Source organism: Parus major, chromosome 26 (assembly GCF_001522545.3).
Source record: "Parus major isolate Abel chromosome 26, Parus_major1.1, whole genome shotgun sequence".
In the NCBI taxonomy this organism is placed as follows: domain Eukaryota; kingdom Metazoa; phylum Chordata; class Aves; order Passeriformes; family Paridae; genus Parus; species Parus major.
The window spans coordinates 5,286,970-5,300,159 of NC_031795.1; the positions used below are offsets into that span (position 1 = coordinate 5,286,970).

Below are 13,190 nucleotides of genomic sequence, written 5' to 3' on the forward strand. Positions count from 1 at the left end.
GGATCAGGGTGGGATCAGGGTATGGGATCAGGGTATGGGATCAGGGTATGAGATCAGGGTATGGGATCAGGCTGTGGGATCAGGCTGTAGGATCAGGGTATGGGATCAGGCTGTGGGATCAGGCTGTGGGATCAGGGTATGGGATCAGGCTGTAGGATCAGTGTATGAGATCAGGCTGTGGGATCAGGCTGAGCCAGGCCCTGGGGGCAGTGTTAGCGCTCAGAACAATGGGTTAAATCGAGCAGGGCTGCCTGGAGATGCTGCTTCCCTCACAGGAGCGGGATGATCCACCTGGAAGTGCCAGACTTTGGTTCTCCCAGCCGGGAGCCATCAGGGGGTGGGGAGGAGCAGCTCTGCTGTCCCCAGAGCCCATTCCCAGCTCTGCTCTGTCCCACAGCCGTTCGGTGCCCCAAGCCCGTGGTGGAGAGGGCGAGGATGACCCCACAGACCTTCACCTTTCCCTACGGGCTGCTCCTGCACTTCTCCTGTGACGAAGGCTTCAGGCTGCGTGGTGCTGCCCAGAGCCAGTGCCTGGCTGATGGCACCTGGGGCCCTCCCCTGCCCACCTGCCAGCCAGGTCAGGGACATCTCCTCCTCCATCTGCTCCTTCATTTTCAACCTGCGTTTTCCTTCCAGTTCCATGTCCCAAACCCCCACGGCGGGAGGATGTAGTGATTCACTGGTATGGGGTGCATGAAACTTCACCCTTCTCCTGCAGCTGTGATGGGCATCTAGGGGTGCTTCCAAAACCTCCCTGCTCAGCCCCTGCTCTGGGGCACAGCAGAGGGCTTGGGGTGCAGCATTGCCTGGCTCTGTCTGTCCTTGGGGCTTTCCCCTCTTTGCAGAAGAAACAACCTTCCCAAAGCTGTTTTCCAGGTAGCAGTGGAGTTTTTATCCACAGCTGTGTGTAAAGGAGGCCCTGAGACGGGTCAGGAGTTGATTTTCCTTTCCCTTATTGCCAAATGCCCACCCCCATCGTGGGGATGCCTGGATTGAGACAAAATCAGCAAAAATCAAAAACAGCAAATCCATAACGAGCTCCCAGCACCTCTCAGGGGCTGCTCTGACCTTCACCTCGTGAACAGAAGGACTTCTTGATTTCACAGCTCCACAATTTAATGTTCTTCTGCACAGCTCCACAATTTAAACTTCTTTCTGACCTCGGGCTGAGCTGCCTTCTGTGGGTTTTGCTTTCAGTGCTGTGTCCAGAGCCACGAGTGCTCTACGGAAGGCTGAGAAGCCCTTTGGGTGCTGAGAGGTGGTACCAGAGCAATGAAAGTGTCACCTTCGAGTGCCTGCCTGGCTACCAGCTCCCAGACAATGCAAGGATGCCTTTGGGAGACGCTGGGACAGCCACGTGTTTGCCTGATGGCAGCTGGACACCGCTGCCCAAGTGTGTGAGTAACACAAAACTGCAGAATGGTTTGGGTTGGAGCCTTGAAGATCACCCAGTCCCAACCCCTGCTGTGGTTCAGCCTTTCCCTGCCTGGTTTCTGACATGAAACCTGTTTAAACTCCCCAAAGGTTTTTAATTTCTGGTCCTGAGGAGGATGCAGCCGCTGTTGGGACAGGGCAGCCTCGGAGCTGAGGAGGGGGTGGCTCTGCCTCTGCTGCAGCCCATCCTCACAGGCTCCTCTGGGGTTTGTTCTCCTGTTCAACAGGTGAAAGAAGATGATGCTGATGTGTGCCAAGAGGTTCATTACATTAAATCCACCTTTGAATGCGGTGTGCCTGTAGAAGAGCTGAAAAGTCTGCTGGAAATACAGAAACTGTTCCTGGAGATTAAAAAACTCCAGGTGGAACTCGAAAACTGAAACGAAACTGAACCCCTGCGACACTCACCTTTCCTTTGGTGAACTCTGTGTGCAGTCACAGCATCTCTGAGAAGGCTCTGGGTGATTTTATGGTTTATGTTTGCGTGCCTGGAGTCAGAAAAATAAACACCAGGGCATGGGAGGCTGCTTTTGATGTGCTGGATGCCAGGGCAGGGAGTGTTTTACTCTAACCTACAAGCTTGATTTGCTCTTTAACTAACAAATTGTTCCACATTTCTACATTAGGAGGCATAGAAAGATTAAATGTAGCTTTTTTTTTAAAAAAAAAAGCTGTTTTAACTGTGCTAAGCTGAGGCAAATGGGAGTGAAGTCCAGAAAAGCTGAGGTGAGTCCAGAGCTGGCTCTGAGCTCTGTGCTGGTGCTGCCATGGTCCAGCTGGGGTTTGGGCACGTTTGCACCCTGCTGGAAACAGCAGTGCAATAAATATTAAATGATTTCCGTTCCTCTGGGTTTGGCCAGTTCACAAGAAGTGTTGTAAAGGCTGCTGTTACCTCATCCCTGGGTTTAAACAGGGAACAGGTTCCTGTTATCCGAGCTGGTGGCATCTTCCACATCCCCATTTCTGGTGGGCAAATGCCAAGGACAGGTGCTGGGATTGAGCCAGGAGCAGAGGATCAGGCAGCACATTCCTGATCCTCAAAAATGCTGATCAGACCCCGTGGCTCTGGTGCTGTGGTTATTCCTGGGGGTTTATCCAGGGGGGGAGGTGGGAGCTGTCATGTTGGCTGTAAATTGGGCAGGTTTCCAGTGGGATCCAGTGGTTTTGGGGGAAAAGCTGAGCCCTGGCAGCCGGGTGAGTCCTGGGCTGCTCGGGGAGAGGGGGTGGGAGAAGCAGAAGCCTTCGCCTCCTGCACGAGCATCACTGCCAGATGTGTGCTTTTAGAAGTCATTAAAATCGCTTTGTTTGGTACCAGAGCCTACACAACAGCCAGGGAATTGGGGGTGTCTCTGATTTGGCACAGAAAAGATGCTTTGGGATGCATCCTGTGCTCCTGCACCTCCAGGGGAGGAGTTCTGCCATGAGAGGTGCTGCCAGAGCTGCTCCCCATCCTGGGGTGACACCTGGGTCCCCTCCACCCTGAGCTCACCTGGGACTGCAGACTGGGGCTTCATCTCCTTCTGCAGGGCTTGACACCCACAAAGTGTGAACAAAAACCTGGGTGTTCACAGCCTGAGGGTGTTCGAGCAGCCCTGGCTGATGTCAGGGTGACAGAGTACACAGATGTGGCTGCTCACACCCATTCCTCATTACCAGTGAGTCAGGCAATGGAAGAACAGCAAACGAGAAGGAAAATGCTTTTATTTGCTTCACTGCCTCTGCTGACAGCAGATCCGTGGTGTGTTACCTGCCAGCAAATAACTGAGGAGATGTTTTCCTACTCTGGATTCAGCTTGGGGTTGGAACAGGGTCTTTTCTTCTCTGGGAACGTGGTTTTGGAAAATCTGTGTTGGTCAGTGCTCAGTGCCAGCCTGACGGGGCAGGAGGATCAGGAGGATCTCCCCGAGCCTGGGAGTGACAGTTGTCCCCACCCTGGCTGCTCTCCGTGTTCCTGACGGAGATTTCAGCTCCGTGGGTGTCCTGGGAAGGTTTCCATGGCTCCAGAGGCTTGGTGGAGCCTGCAGTGCATCCCCTCCCAGCCCTCACACAGCCCTGGAGGCAGCGGGGCTGGACCGAGGAGCACAGGAATTGCTGCAATGAGGGCTGGAGCAGCAGGACAGGGGGGACACCCTGAGCCCCAGAGCTGCAGGATGGGCTCTGGCCACTCCGGGCTGCTCCTGGCCCTGCTGGGGCTCCTCAGCATCGCTGCGGCTCGTGGTGAGTACGGGGAAGGAGCAGGGGCACCTGCTCGGATCCCAGCTGGCTGCTCAGTGATGCCACCCCCAGCCCGGGGACTGAGCCGTGGCTCGGTGCTGTCCCAGCCCCGCTCTTCTTCCTCACCTGAGGCACCTTCTCCTGCCACAGGTGACTGCGGGCCGCCTCCTGCCATGACCCACTCCAGACCCTCCAGCAGCTCCAGCAGCTTCCCGGTGGGCTCCAGGGTGACTTTCAGCTGCGTCGAGGGAGCCCGCAGGATCCCGGGGCTGCCGGACACCTCGGAATGCCTGCCCGGCAGCATCTGGTCCAGGCTGCCGGAGCCCTGCGGCCGTAAATACTTCATCGTTTTTATCTGCAGCATGGCCCCGGGCTAACACCCCTGTCCTGGGGACAAACCCTCTGTCCCTGTCCCTATTCCTGTCCCTGTCCTGGAGACAAACCCACTGTGCTGTCCCTGCCCTGGGGACAAACCCTCTGTCCCTGCCCCTGTTCCTGTCCCTGTCCTGGGGACAAACCCTCTGTCCCTGTCCCTGCCCTGGGGACAAACCCTCTGTCCCTGCCCCTGTCCCTGTTCCTGTCCCTGCCCTGGGGACAAACCCACTGTGCTGTCCCTGCCCTGGGGACAAACCCTCTGTCCCTGTCCCTGTTCCTGTCCCTGCCCTGGGGACAAACCCACTGTCCTGCACTGCTGCCCCCCAGAGCCGCTGGTGGCCACAGGGGCTGGGACAGGGGTCAGTGAGGGGCTGGGACAGGACAGGGGTCAGTCAGGGGCTGGGACAGGGGTCAGTCAGGGGCTGGGACAGGACAGGGGTCAGTGAGGGGCTGGGACAGGACAGGGGTCCGTGAGGGGCTGGGACAGGACAGGGGTCAGTGAGGGGCTGGGACAGGACAGGGGTCATTCCCGTGCCCCCCAGCCTGTCCATGTGTTCCCCATGTCCTGTTAACCCCTTCCCCGAGCTCCTACACCCCTCCATCCCCGCTCTGGCACCTGCAGCAGGTTGGCAGCCCTGAAAGGAGCCCGAATTAACCTGCCACGAGCACCAGGAGCCCTCCAGAAGCTCTCCCGTGGTCCCAGGGAGTGTTTGGCCCTGTCCTGGTGGGCAGCTCTGTCAGGGCAGCTTTCCTTGGCTGCAGGGAGCTGCTCTGCCCCAACACGGCTGAGGTTTGCTGCCCTGTCCAAGGAGGATGAGATGAGGAATTTCTTCCCCGTTGGCACCAAGGTGAGCTACGTCTGCCGGCCCGGCTACGAGAACACCTCGGAGAGTTCCCCCTCCAGCACCTGCCTCGAGAACCTGACGTGGTCACAGCCCCCTGAGCTGTGCAGGAGTGAGTATTGCTGCTGCCCCCACACCCCAAAAAAGCATCCCTGGCTGCTCCCAGCCTGCATCCCGAAATGCAGCCTGGCCATCATCACCAACAGCTCCTTTAACACAAAATTGGGTGGATATTCCTTGTCATTCCTACCTGAGACTGAACAGCAGGAGTTTCAGTGGTGGTTTTTATTTGTTTGTTTTTATTTCTGCTGGTCTGCTTTGATTTTCATGCTAGGGAATGTTGGACTCAGTGATCTTAGAGGTCTTTTCCACCTTTTTATGGTCCTGAACAATTTCCAGTGGGACACAGCACACGCAGGAGACAAATCCCAATTTGCTGTTCTAGCACTGAACTCCAACACAGAGGCCAAACATTCTCTTGGTGGAATATTGGGAATATTAGGGCTGGTGATGTGACAGGAATGGTTTTTCACAGTTGAGCACCCAACCCAGTGCTGTGGAAACCCCTCTGTGAATGTGGAGCATTTTGGGATCCCCACCTTCCTGCCAGCCTGGCTGTGATGCCCATGGAATAAAATACTCTGGAACCTTCGGGAAAACCCTCCAAGCCTGCGCCCCAGGGCTCATTCAGCCTTTTTTGTGTCCCCCAGGGAGGTCCTGCAGCGCCCTGGGAGCGCTGCCCGGGGGGAGGACGGGGCCCCTCACGGCCCAGCAGCTGGGAACACGAGTGGATGTGTCCTGTGAGGATGGGTGAGTGCTGGCACACAGCTCCAGGGTGGCACACAGGGTGGCACACAGGGTGGCACACAGGGTGACACACAGCTCCATGGTGGCACACAGCTCCATGGTGGCACACAGCTCCAGGGTGGCACACAGGGTGGCACACAGCTCCAGGGTGACACACAGGGTGGCACACAGGGTGGCACACAGGGTGGCACACAGGGTGGCACACAGCTCCATGGTGGCACACAGCTCCATGGTGGCACACAGCTCTAGGGTGGCACACAGGGTGACACACAGCTCCAGGGTGACACACAGCTCCAGGGAGGACACCAGGGCCAGGATTCAGGGTCACCTCTTCCTCCAAGAGCCACCCAGAGGAGCTCCAAGCGTCCATCCCAGTTGTACTCTCAGCTGAGCGCTCTAGACTTCCATACAAGTTATTTTAAATATTTCAGCTTAGGATAGTTGAGTTTTACACTGTGGTTTTACACTGGAATTTTTAAAATCCAGCTGGGAAAGTGCAGTGAAGCACAATTTCCACAGTCAGGAGCTGACTCATGGCTGCTGCCTGCTTTCACTCAGTGTCCAAATGCAGAGGACAGGAATTTGTATCTCCAGCTGGTGTTCCTCCCTCCCTCCCTCCCTCCCTCCCTGCAGGAATCAGCTGGCATCACCTGGCTTGTGCTTGTCCACGTTTAACAGAGGGGGTTTCCCTCTCCCTTGGGATGTGACTGGAGGAAAGGACAGCGTGTCCCACCCTGCTGGGCTTCAGCTAAACTTTGGAAATCCGCAGCAGGGTGGAGGGATGATGCTGCTCCTGTTAGATCAGAAATCATCCACCATGTCCAGAGGGGTTTTGCACAGAATGGGGAAGGTGTCAGCTGCCAGAACAAGATCCATGAGCTTCCAGCCAGCCAGGGCAGAAACCACTTGAATTAAATGTGGCTCCATCCCTGCTGCCCCTCTGCTGCACATGGAGGCTCCACCCGAATCCCAGAATCCCAGACTGGTTTGGGTTGGAAGAGACCTTAAAACCCACCCAGTGCCATGGACAGGGACACCTCCCCCTGTCCCAGGTGGCTCCAGACCCCGTCCAACCTGGCCTTGGACACTTGCAGGGATGGGAAGTGTGCAAGGTCTGTGGGGAAAGCATTTTATCAGCTGAGGAGGTGTCCCAGCAATGTGCTGCCAGCCGGTTTTCCTACAAAGCTTCAGCAAAACGGCTGCACCTGACACCCCAAAGCAGGTGTTGGGCAGGAGGTGGCACTGGGGGACACTGGGGGACACTGGGGGACACTGGGGGACACTGGGGAGCCTGTCAGTGATGCTGGTGAGCAGCAGCCAGGGCTGAGCCCAGCCTTTGGAGGTGCTGTGTGTGCTCAGCACGGAGCCTGTCCCTTGTCACCTCATCCCCGAGGGGACAGCAGCGTGGGAAAGCCCTGGGTGGGCACAGAGCCAGTCCCAGCACTGCTGTGGGCCAGGAGCAGGCAGGAATTGAGTCCCTGATTCAGCAAATCCGTGTGGGAATCCAGTCCTCAGCTCAGCCCTGCCTGCCATTCCCAAAGAGCTCCAAATTCTCCCTTCCCTGCCCTGGGAAATGCAGAGTCAGAGCAGGGAATCACCTAAAATAAATGAGCACAGACCCTGGCAGGAGTTCTCCTGTTAACCAGCATCTCTGCTTGTTTGGAGCTGCCTTTCCTACACTCCTGCTCATGGTGGGAAATATTGCCAGGTTCTGGACAGTTACAGTGATTTTCTCTCGTGTATTTTAGGTACAAATTAATTGGGAATAATTTCATCCAGTGCCAGCTGAAAGGAAACGATGTTGAATGGAGCGAACTTCCAACTTGTGAATGTGAGATTCATCTTTAATTGTGAGATTAAACCTTTCTACTTCACTCCAGCAGATCCTGCATCCCAATTCCAGCCCAAACCTCTCTTGGGATTGTTTTTGTTGATACTCTGTGGCTGATCTGTCCCCAAAAGCTGAGAAATTCCCATTCTGCTGCTGATGCCATTTCAGCAGCTTTGCTCCCACAAAATCAACATTTCTGTCATGACTGAAGGTGATGGGGTGAGATTTCCAGGAATCCTGAGCATGGAAAATTGCTGTTTATTTGCTGTGGCCGTGCTGGGAGAGGGAGAAAGGTGTGGGAAGAGAAACTTTGGGGCCAAACGAGAGGGAACTGGGACAGGCAGCTTCACCCATCCAGTGCTGGTCACCTTCACTGCCCAAAGTTTATCTGCAAGAGCCTCAGGAAGACTCAAATTTTCTATATTTTATTAAAGTTTTAGCCAACACATTGTCCTTCTCTCCTGCAGTAATCACCTGCTCTCCACCTCCTCCCATCAGCCACGGCACACACGATGGGGAAGGCGTTGATATTTTTGCTTTTAACTCCACGGTGACCTACAGCTGTGACCCCGAGTTCCAGCTGCTCGGGAATGCCAGCATCCATTGTCGGAGCAGGGATGGAACCAGCGGGGTCTGGAGCGGGGCCGTGCCCGAGTGCAAAGGTGCTTTCATCTGAGTGCAGTGTTTGATACCAGTATTTATTATTTGTTATTTGTTATTTGTTATTTATTATTTATTATTTATTATTTATTATTTATTATTTATTATTTATTATTTGTTATTTATATTAATTATTAATTATTAATTATTAATTATTAATTATTAATTATTAATTACTTATTATTCATTATTTATTATATATAATTTATTATTTATTACTTATAATCTATAATTTATAATTTTTTATTTATCATTTGTTATTTGTTATTTATTATTTATCATTGATTATTTATTTATTATTTATTATTTATTATTTATTATTTATTATTTATTATTTATTATTTATTATTTATTATTTATTATTTATTACTTATCATTTATCATTTGTTATTTATCATTTGTTATTTGTTATTTATTATTTATCATTTATTATTTATTTATTACTTATCATTTATTATTTTTTATTTATTATTCTTTATTATTTTTTATTATTATTTATTAATTTTTATTATTATTTATTATTTATTATTTATTATTTATTATTTATTATTTATTATTTATTACTTGCCATTTATCATATATCATTTGTCATTTATCATTTGTTATTTGTTATTTATCATTTATTATTTATTATTATTTATTATTTTTTATTTGTTATTTATTATTTATCATTTAGTATTTATCATTTGTTATTTATTATTTATTATTTATTTATTATTTTTTATTTTTGTTATTTATCATTTGTTATTTATTATGTATTATTTATTTGTTGTTTGTTATTTATTATTTATTATTTGCTATTTGCTATTTGCCATTTGTTATTTATTATTTACTATTTATTATTTATTATTTACTATTTATTATTTATTATTTACTATTTACTATTTATCATTTACTATTTACTATTTATTACGAATTTGGTATTTGTCCTAAATAAAATACCGCTGGTCTGAAGCACAGGAGGGGTCAAAGATGAGCTGTAAGGAAATTTTCAAGGGGAAAAGGCAGTTCTGGAGCAGAGTGCTCCGAGCAACGATCCCTCTCTGTCCCCTAGAGAGAAGCTCAGCTGTCAAACCTGGAGCAAAAGGCGCAGAGAGCAGAGCTCCTCCCAAAAGTGAGTTGAAATGACTCCACGTTGAGCCAAATCCCTTTTATTTTTCTCCTTTATCGCCTTTCTACCAAAGGCCGCCCGATGAATTTCACCCCGCGAATTTCGGTTTCTCAGCTCCCCAGGGAAATGGAATCCAAGCCTCCAGGAAGGGTCTCAGGTGGGAGATGAAGCTCCAAAACACCATCTCCTCCTCCACCCAGTTTTCCTTCAGGAAACCAGGTCAGTCCTGGAGGGGCATCACTGGGACTTCCTCCCATCCCTAAACCCCAAAGTTTTCATTTTCCCCCACATTTCTCCCCAGTGAGCAGGAACTGGGCTGCCTCAGGGTTCAGATTTGTTCTGCCTTTGTACAAATCCCCAAAATCCTATTCTGGGGCCAGCAAAGGAGCCGTGTGTCCTCCGAAGCACCTGGGGATCCTTCCCCCACCTGGCTGCTTTCAGAAGTTAAAACGATCCAAATTTGCATCATTTTGTGGAAGTGAGTGGGTTTTATCTCATGTTCTTTTCTTCTGTAAGTTTTCTCTGTTTAATTTATATTTTTTTGCTGGTTGGGGCATGTGGTTCACAGCTCAGCTTTGACTGCACCGACCTCCTGTTATCTTAAAAAGCTTTTCTTTGTCTGGAACACATTTTAATTTATCAATTATTTCCTTGCCTTCATATTATCACAGTTTGTTTTGGTTTTTTTAACTCATTTTTTTGGGCATTTTGAAAAGCAAGAGAGAATTTTTTAGCCTGAAGTGCTGATGCCAACCTTGTGGCACACAGGGAGGAGGTGCACAGCCAGGAGAAGCTGGACGTGGTGGAAATTCTGGTCCTCCAAATTCCCCACCCGCTGCAAAGGAGGGTTTTATCCGTGAAAAGGGTGAGTGTTGGCTTTGTGGGCACTGCTGGGACCCACAATTGTGTCCCTGTAGGTGGGGAAGACACAGCCCCCACTGGAGGATCTCAACACCCAACTGGGGGATGGTGGAAGGTTTTTCTCTGGTGTCACAGTCAAGCTGAGTTTTGTCTTTTGGGTCAAAACCAGAAAATCTTTTACCGCTCCTGATCTGTTCCAAAAGTGCCCCATGCACTGGTCACACTTCTCAGGACTCTCACACCTTGCTTTAAGACAAAAGATGACCTAAATCAGGTCTGTCCCACCTATAAAATGTAATTTTTTAATGATGATGTTTCAGCATTCCAAGAAATGGATTGAAAATTACTCCTGCAAGCACTGGCAGGTTTCCATATCTGCTCCTCCCATCTGGGTTTTCCTTTCAGGATTTCCTTCCAGCATCCCCACTCCAGCCGTGATTCCTGCTGGTCCCACCGGAATTTCCGAGCCTGCGTTGTCCCAGAAACCCCCAGAGTTCCTGCAGAAGTTGCTCCAGAGCCCGGCTGTGCCCCGCCCAGCCTGATGCTGTGTTTCCAGGGCCGCAGGTTTTCTGCTCTCGGGAAACACCACAACAAACCCTAAACACAGCCCTGGCCTCCCTGGGGAGCTGAGCTGCTCCCGTAACTTCCCAGGAATTCCTGGCTGCAGCGGATCCAGCTGTGGATCCAGCTGCTGGCGGGGCTGAAAAGCAAAGCACGGACTTCCCTGTCCTGCAGAGTTTAAGCTCATTTATTTTAGGAAACAAAGGTACTTCGGGTCTTACATTGTTTGATCTTTATATCTCGAGGGGTTTAAGCCCTTTCTTTAGCAAAATCTGCTTCTTGTAGCAGCCCAAAGCTCCTTGAAGTTTTATTTTTACGCCCGGAAGATAAAGCCATGTGTGGGCCGGGCACCTCTGATCTCCTAAGGTAAAGGAGCCACTTCTGCTTTCCAGAGGGAGGAAGGCAGCTCAGTCCTGCTGTGAGCACATCAACCATGCACAGACACAGAATTACAACTCTTAAATATCCTCCCCACCCTGCAGATCTCCAAATCCTAAATATCCACCCTGCAACAGAGGGACAGGGAAAGTCATGTGTGTTCTTTCGGCTGTCTACCCCAATTTTGTCCTGTAAAGACCTGAAACTCCCAAAGCCTTTCTGGGTTTTTATTTCTATTTAGTGATAAATGATAATTGTTTATAAAGGGCAGTGTGTGAATTCAATTCCCTGCTGTTTTCTCATCGTATTTCATTGTCTTTTTCAAGAAGCAATCAGCTTTAAGATATATCCTGGCAATGTTCAGATTCCACATTCAGTCTCTATCACTCTGAACATTCATTTTCTAAATGCCATCCATGGCAAGTTAAAGTGGATTATACATTTTTTAAAAAAAAGCAGTAAAAGAGGAAAGCAAACCCATGCAGGACTGTGTTTCTGGGAAGTGTTGTGGAAAAGGCAGCTGGAGTCACACCTCCCTTAACCCCACTCAGCCACCCCAGGATGGAGCCCTGCTGTCCCTGAGCTGTGTCTCAGCCCAGGCAGAGCCAGGGCTCAGCCCCAGGAGGTTTTGGCAGCTGAGGCAGAGTTTCTGTGGAAATCCTGGAGCAGCTCCAGCGCTGTTTTTGCTGGCAGGTTTTGCCGGACACCTCCCGCTGCCCCAGCCCTGCAGCAGCTCTGCTCAGGCTGCTCCCCTGTGCTGCCAGCAGCTGCTCGGGCTGATTTCTGCGCTGCAGGGAGGGATGGCAGAGCCAGATAAAGCCGGGGGCCCTCGGTGGCCGGGCGGGCACAGAGCCGCTATCGTGGGGCTCAGCTGCCGCTCGGTTCCTGGGGAAAACAGGGCAGAAATGTGGGTGCAGCAGGGGCAGGGCTGAGCCTGGGCACGGGCACGGGGTGCAGATGTCTCCTGCTCTCTCCTGAAGCAGAAAACAACCTGGCTCAAGGGTTGAGCCCGTGAGCCAGAGCATCTCACCGAGCTGCAGCTCTTGGTTCTGTGGGGAACCACTCCCTGCGGGGGCTCGGCAGGATGCGGAGCCTTTGCCAAAAACCTTTCAGCATCTTCCTGCCCCGTGCCAAGGTCACTGCCCTAAACTAATACAGGAGAATTCCCCAGAATTCAAAGGTAGGGTTTTTTTCCTGTTAACAGATTCCTTTTGCCTTATGCAGCCACCATCCCCCTCAGGCCAGTGAGCTGTAAAAGTGGAGCCAGGGTATCTCCATGGAATTTGTCACCGTGTTTACAAGTGTTCAAAGGAATGCGTTATCCAAGGTGCTGGATTCCTCCCTTAGGAAAACACCTCTGCGTCTCAGGGCAAACGGCTTTGTAATATCTGCTTGGAGCTTAAATTGTATGGGAAAGGAAAATAAAGTGGAAATTAAAAAATAAAAAAGAAAAAAGTAAAAGGGATAAGTTTGAGTTTCTCAGTGGAAACATCGCCGTTTCCTGGATAACAAAGGGAAGCAGGAAGGTGCAGGTCGGCAGCTGCTGGCTGCCCTTTCCTCGGACTGGGACATTCCCCGTCCTGCCCTTTTTGGTTCGGGTCTTTTCCTTCGGGACTTGGCAGCTTTGGAGGGAGAGGGGCCTTTCCTGGGAGGCTCAGAGTGACGCTGAGAAGGCGAGGCTGAGGCAGGGGACGATGCCAGGGCTCACTGGCGGAGCAGGCACCGCTCACCCCGGGTGTTCCACACCCTACCCAGCTCCCACCGCACTCGGGATTTCGTCAGAGCCTTCCCGGAGTTGGGCTGAGCTGGACGGGAGGGGCTGGCGGGGGCTCCGTGGAGCTCGAACTGGCCCTGCGGGAGTGGCTGCGCTGCCCGGGCAGTGCCGGGGCAACCGCGATGGGCTCCGGCTGCTGCTGCTCGCTCCTGCCGCTGCTGCTGCTGCTGGTCCTGCCTGTGGTGTGGGGTGAGCCCCTGGGGAGGGGAGGGGTGGGGTGGGCGGGGAGCCTGGCACCCTGGGGTGGGTGTTCCGTGGGTGCGGGAGGGTTCTCCATGGGAAAGTGCATTATCCACGGGAGTGTGTGCTCCGTGTGTTATCCACAGCAGTGTGTGTTATCCA

The 13,190-nt window shown here is 51.4% G+C and overlaps 2 protein-coding genes and 1 long non-coding RNA gene across 3 annotated transcripts in view; all 3 read left to right on the forward strand.

Annotated features, from left to right (window-relative positions):
- LOC107214876 (complement component receptor 1-like protein) overlaps positions 1–2,278 on the forward strand; it is a 7,639-nt gene extending 5,361 nt beyond the window's left edge. The window contains exons 6-8 of the mRNA XM_015650640.2: positions 398–577; positions 1,198–1,397; positions 1,662–2,278. Of these exons, the coding sequence (XP_015506126.1) occupies positions 398–577; positions 1,198–1,397; positions 1,662–1,814 (533 nt within the window). The 3' untranslated portion in view covers positions 1,815–2,278. The remainder of the gene's footprint in view (positions 1–397; positions 578–1,197; positions 1,398–1,661) is intronic.
- A 9,557-nt stretch (positions 2,279–11,835) lies between these two features.
- On the forward strand, positions 11,836–12,535 carry LOC117245544. Its single transcript, XR_004500301.1, has 2 exons — positions 11,836–12,209; positions 12,299–12,535. It is a non-coding gene; the product is annotated as an uncharacterized LOC117245544 (long non-coding RNA).
- A 309-nt stretch (positions 12,536–12,844) lies between these two features.
- Positions 12,845–13,190, forward strand: part of CR2 (complement C3d receptor 2) — a 28,396-nt gene continuing 28,050 nt past the window's right edge. Inside the window, exon 1 of the mRNA XM_033519857.1 lies at positions 12,845–13,037. Coding sequence (XP_033375748.1) covers positions 12,971–13,037 — 67 coding nt within the window. The 5' untranslated portion in view covers positions 12,845–12,970. The remainder of the gene's footprint in view (positions 13,038–13,190) is intronic.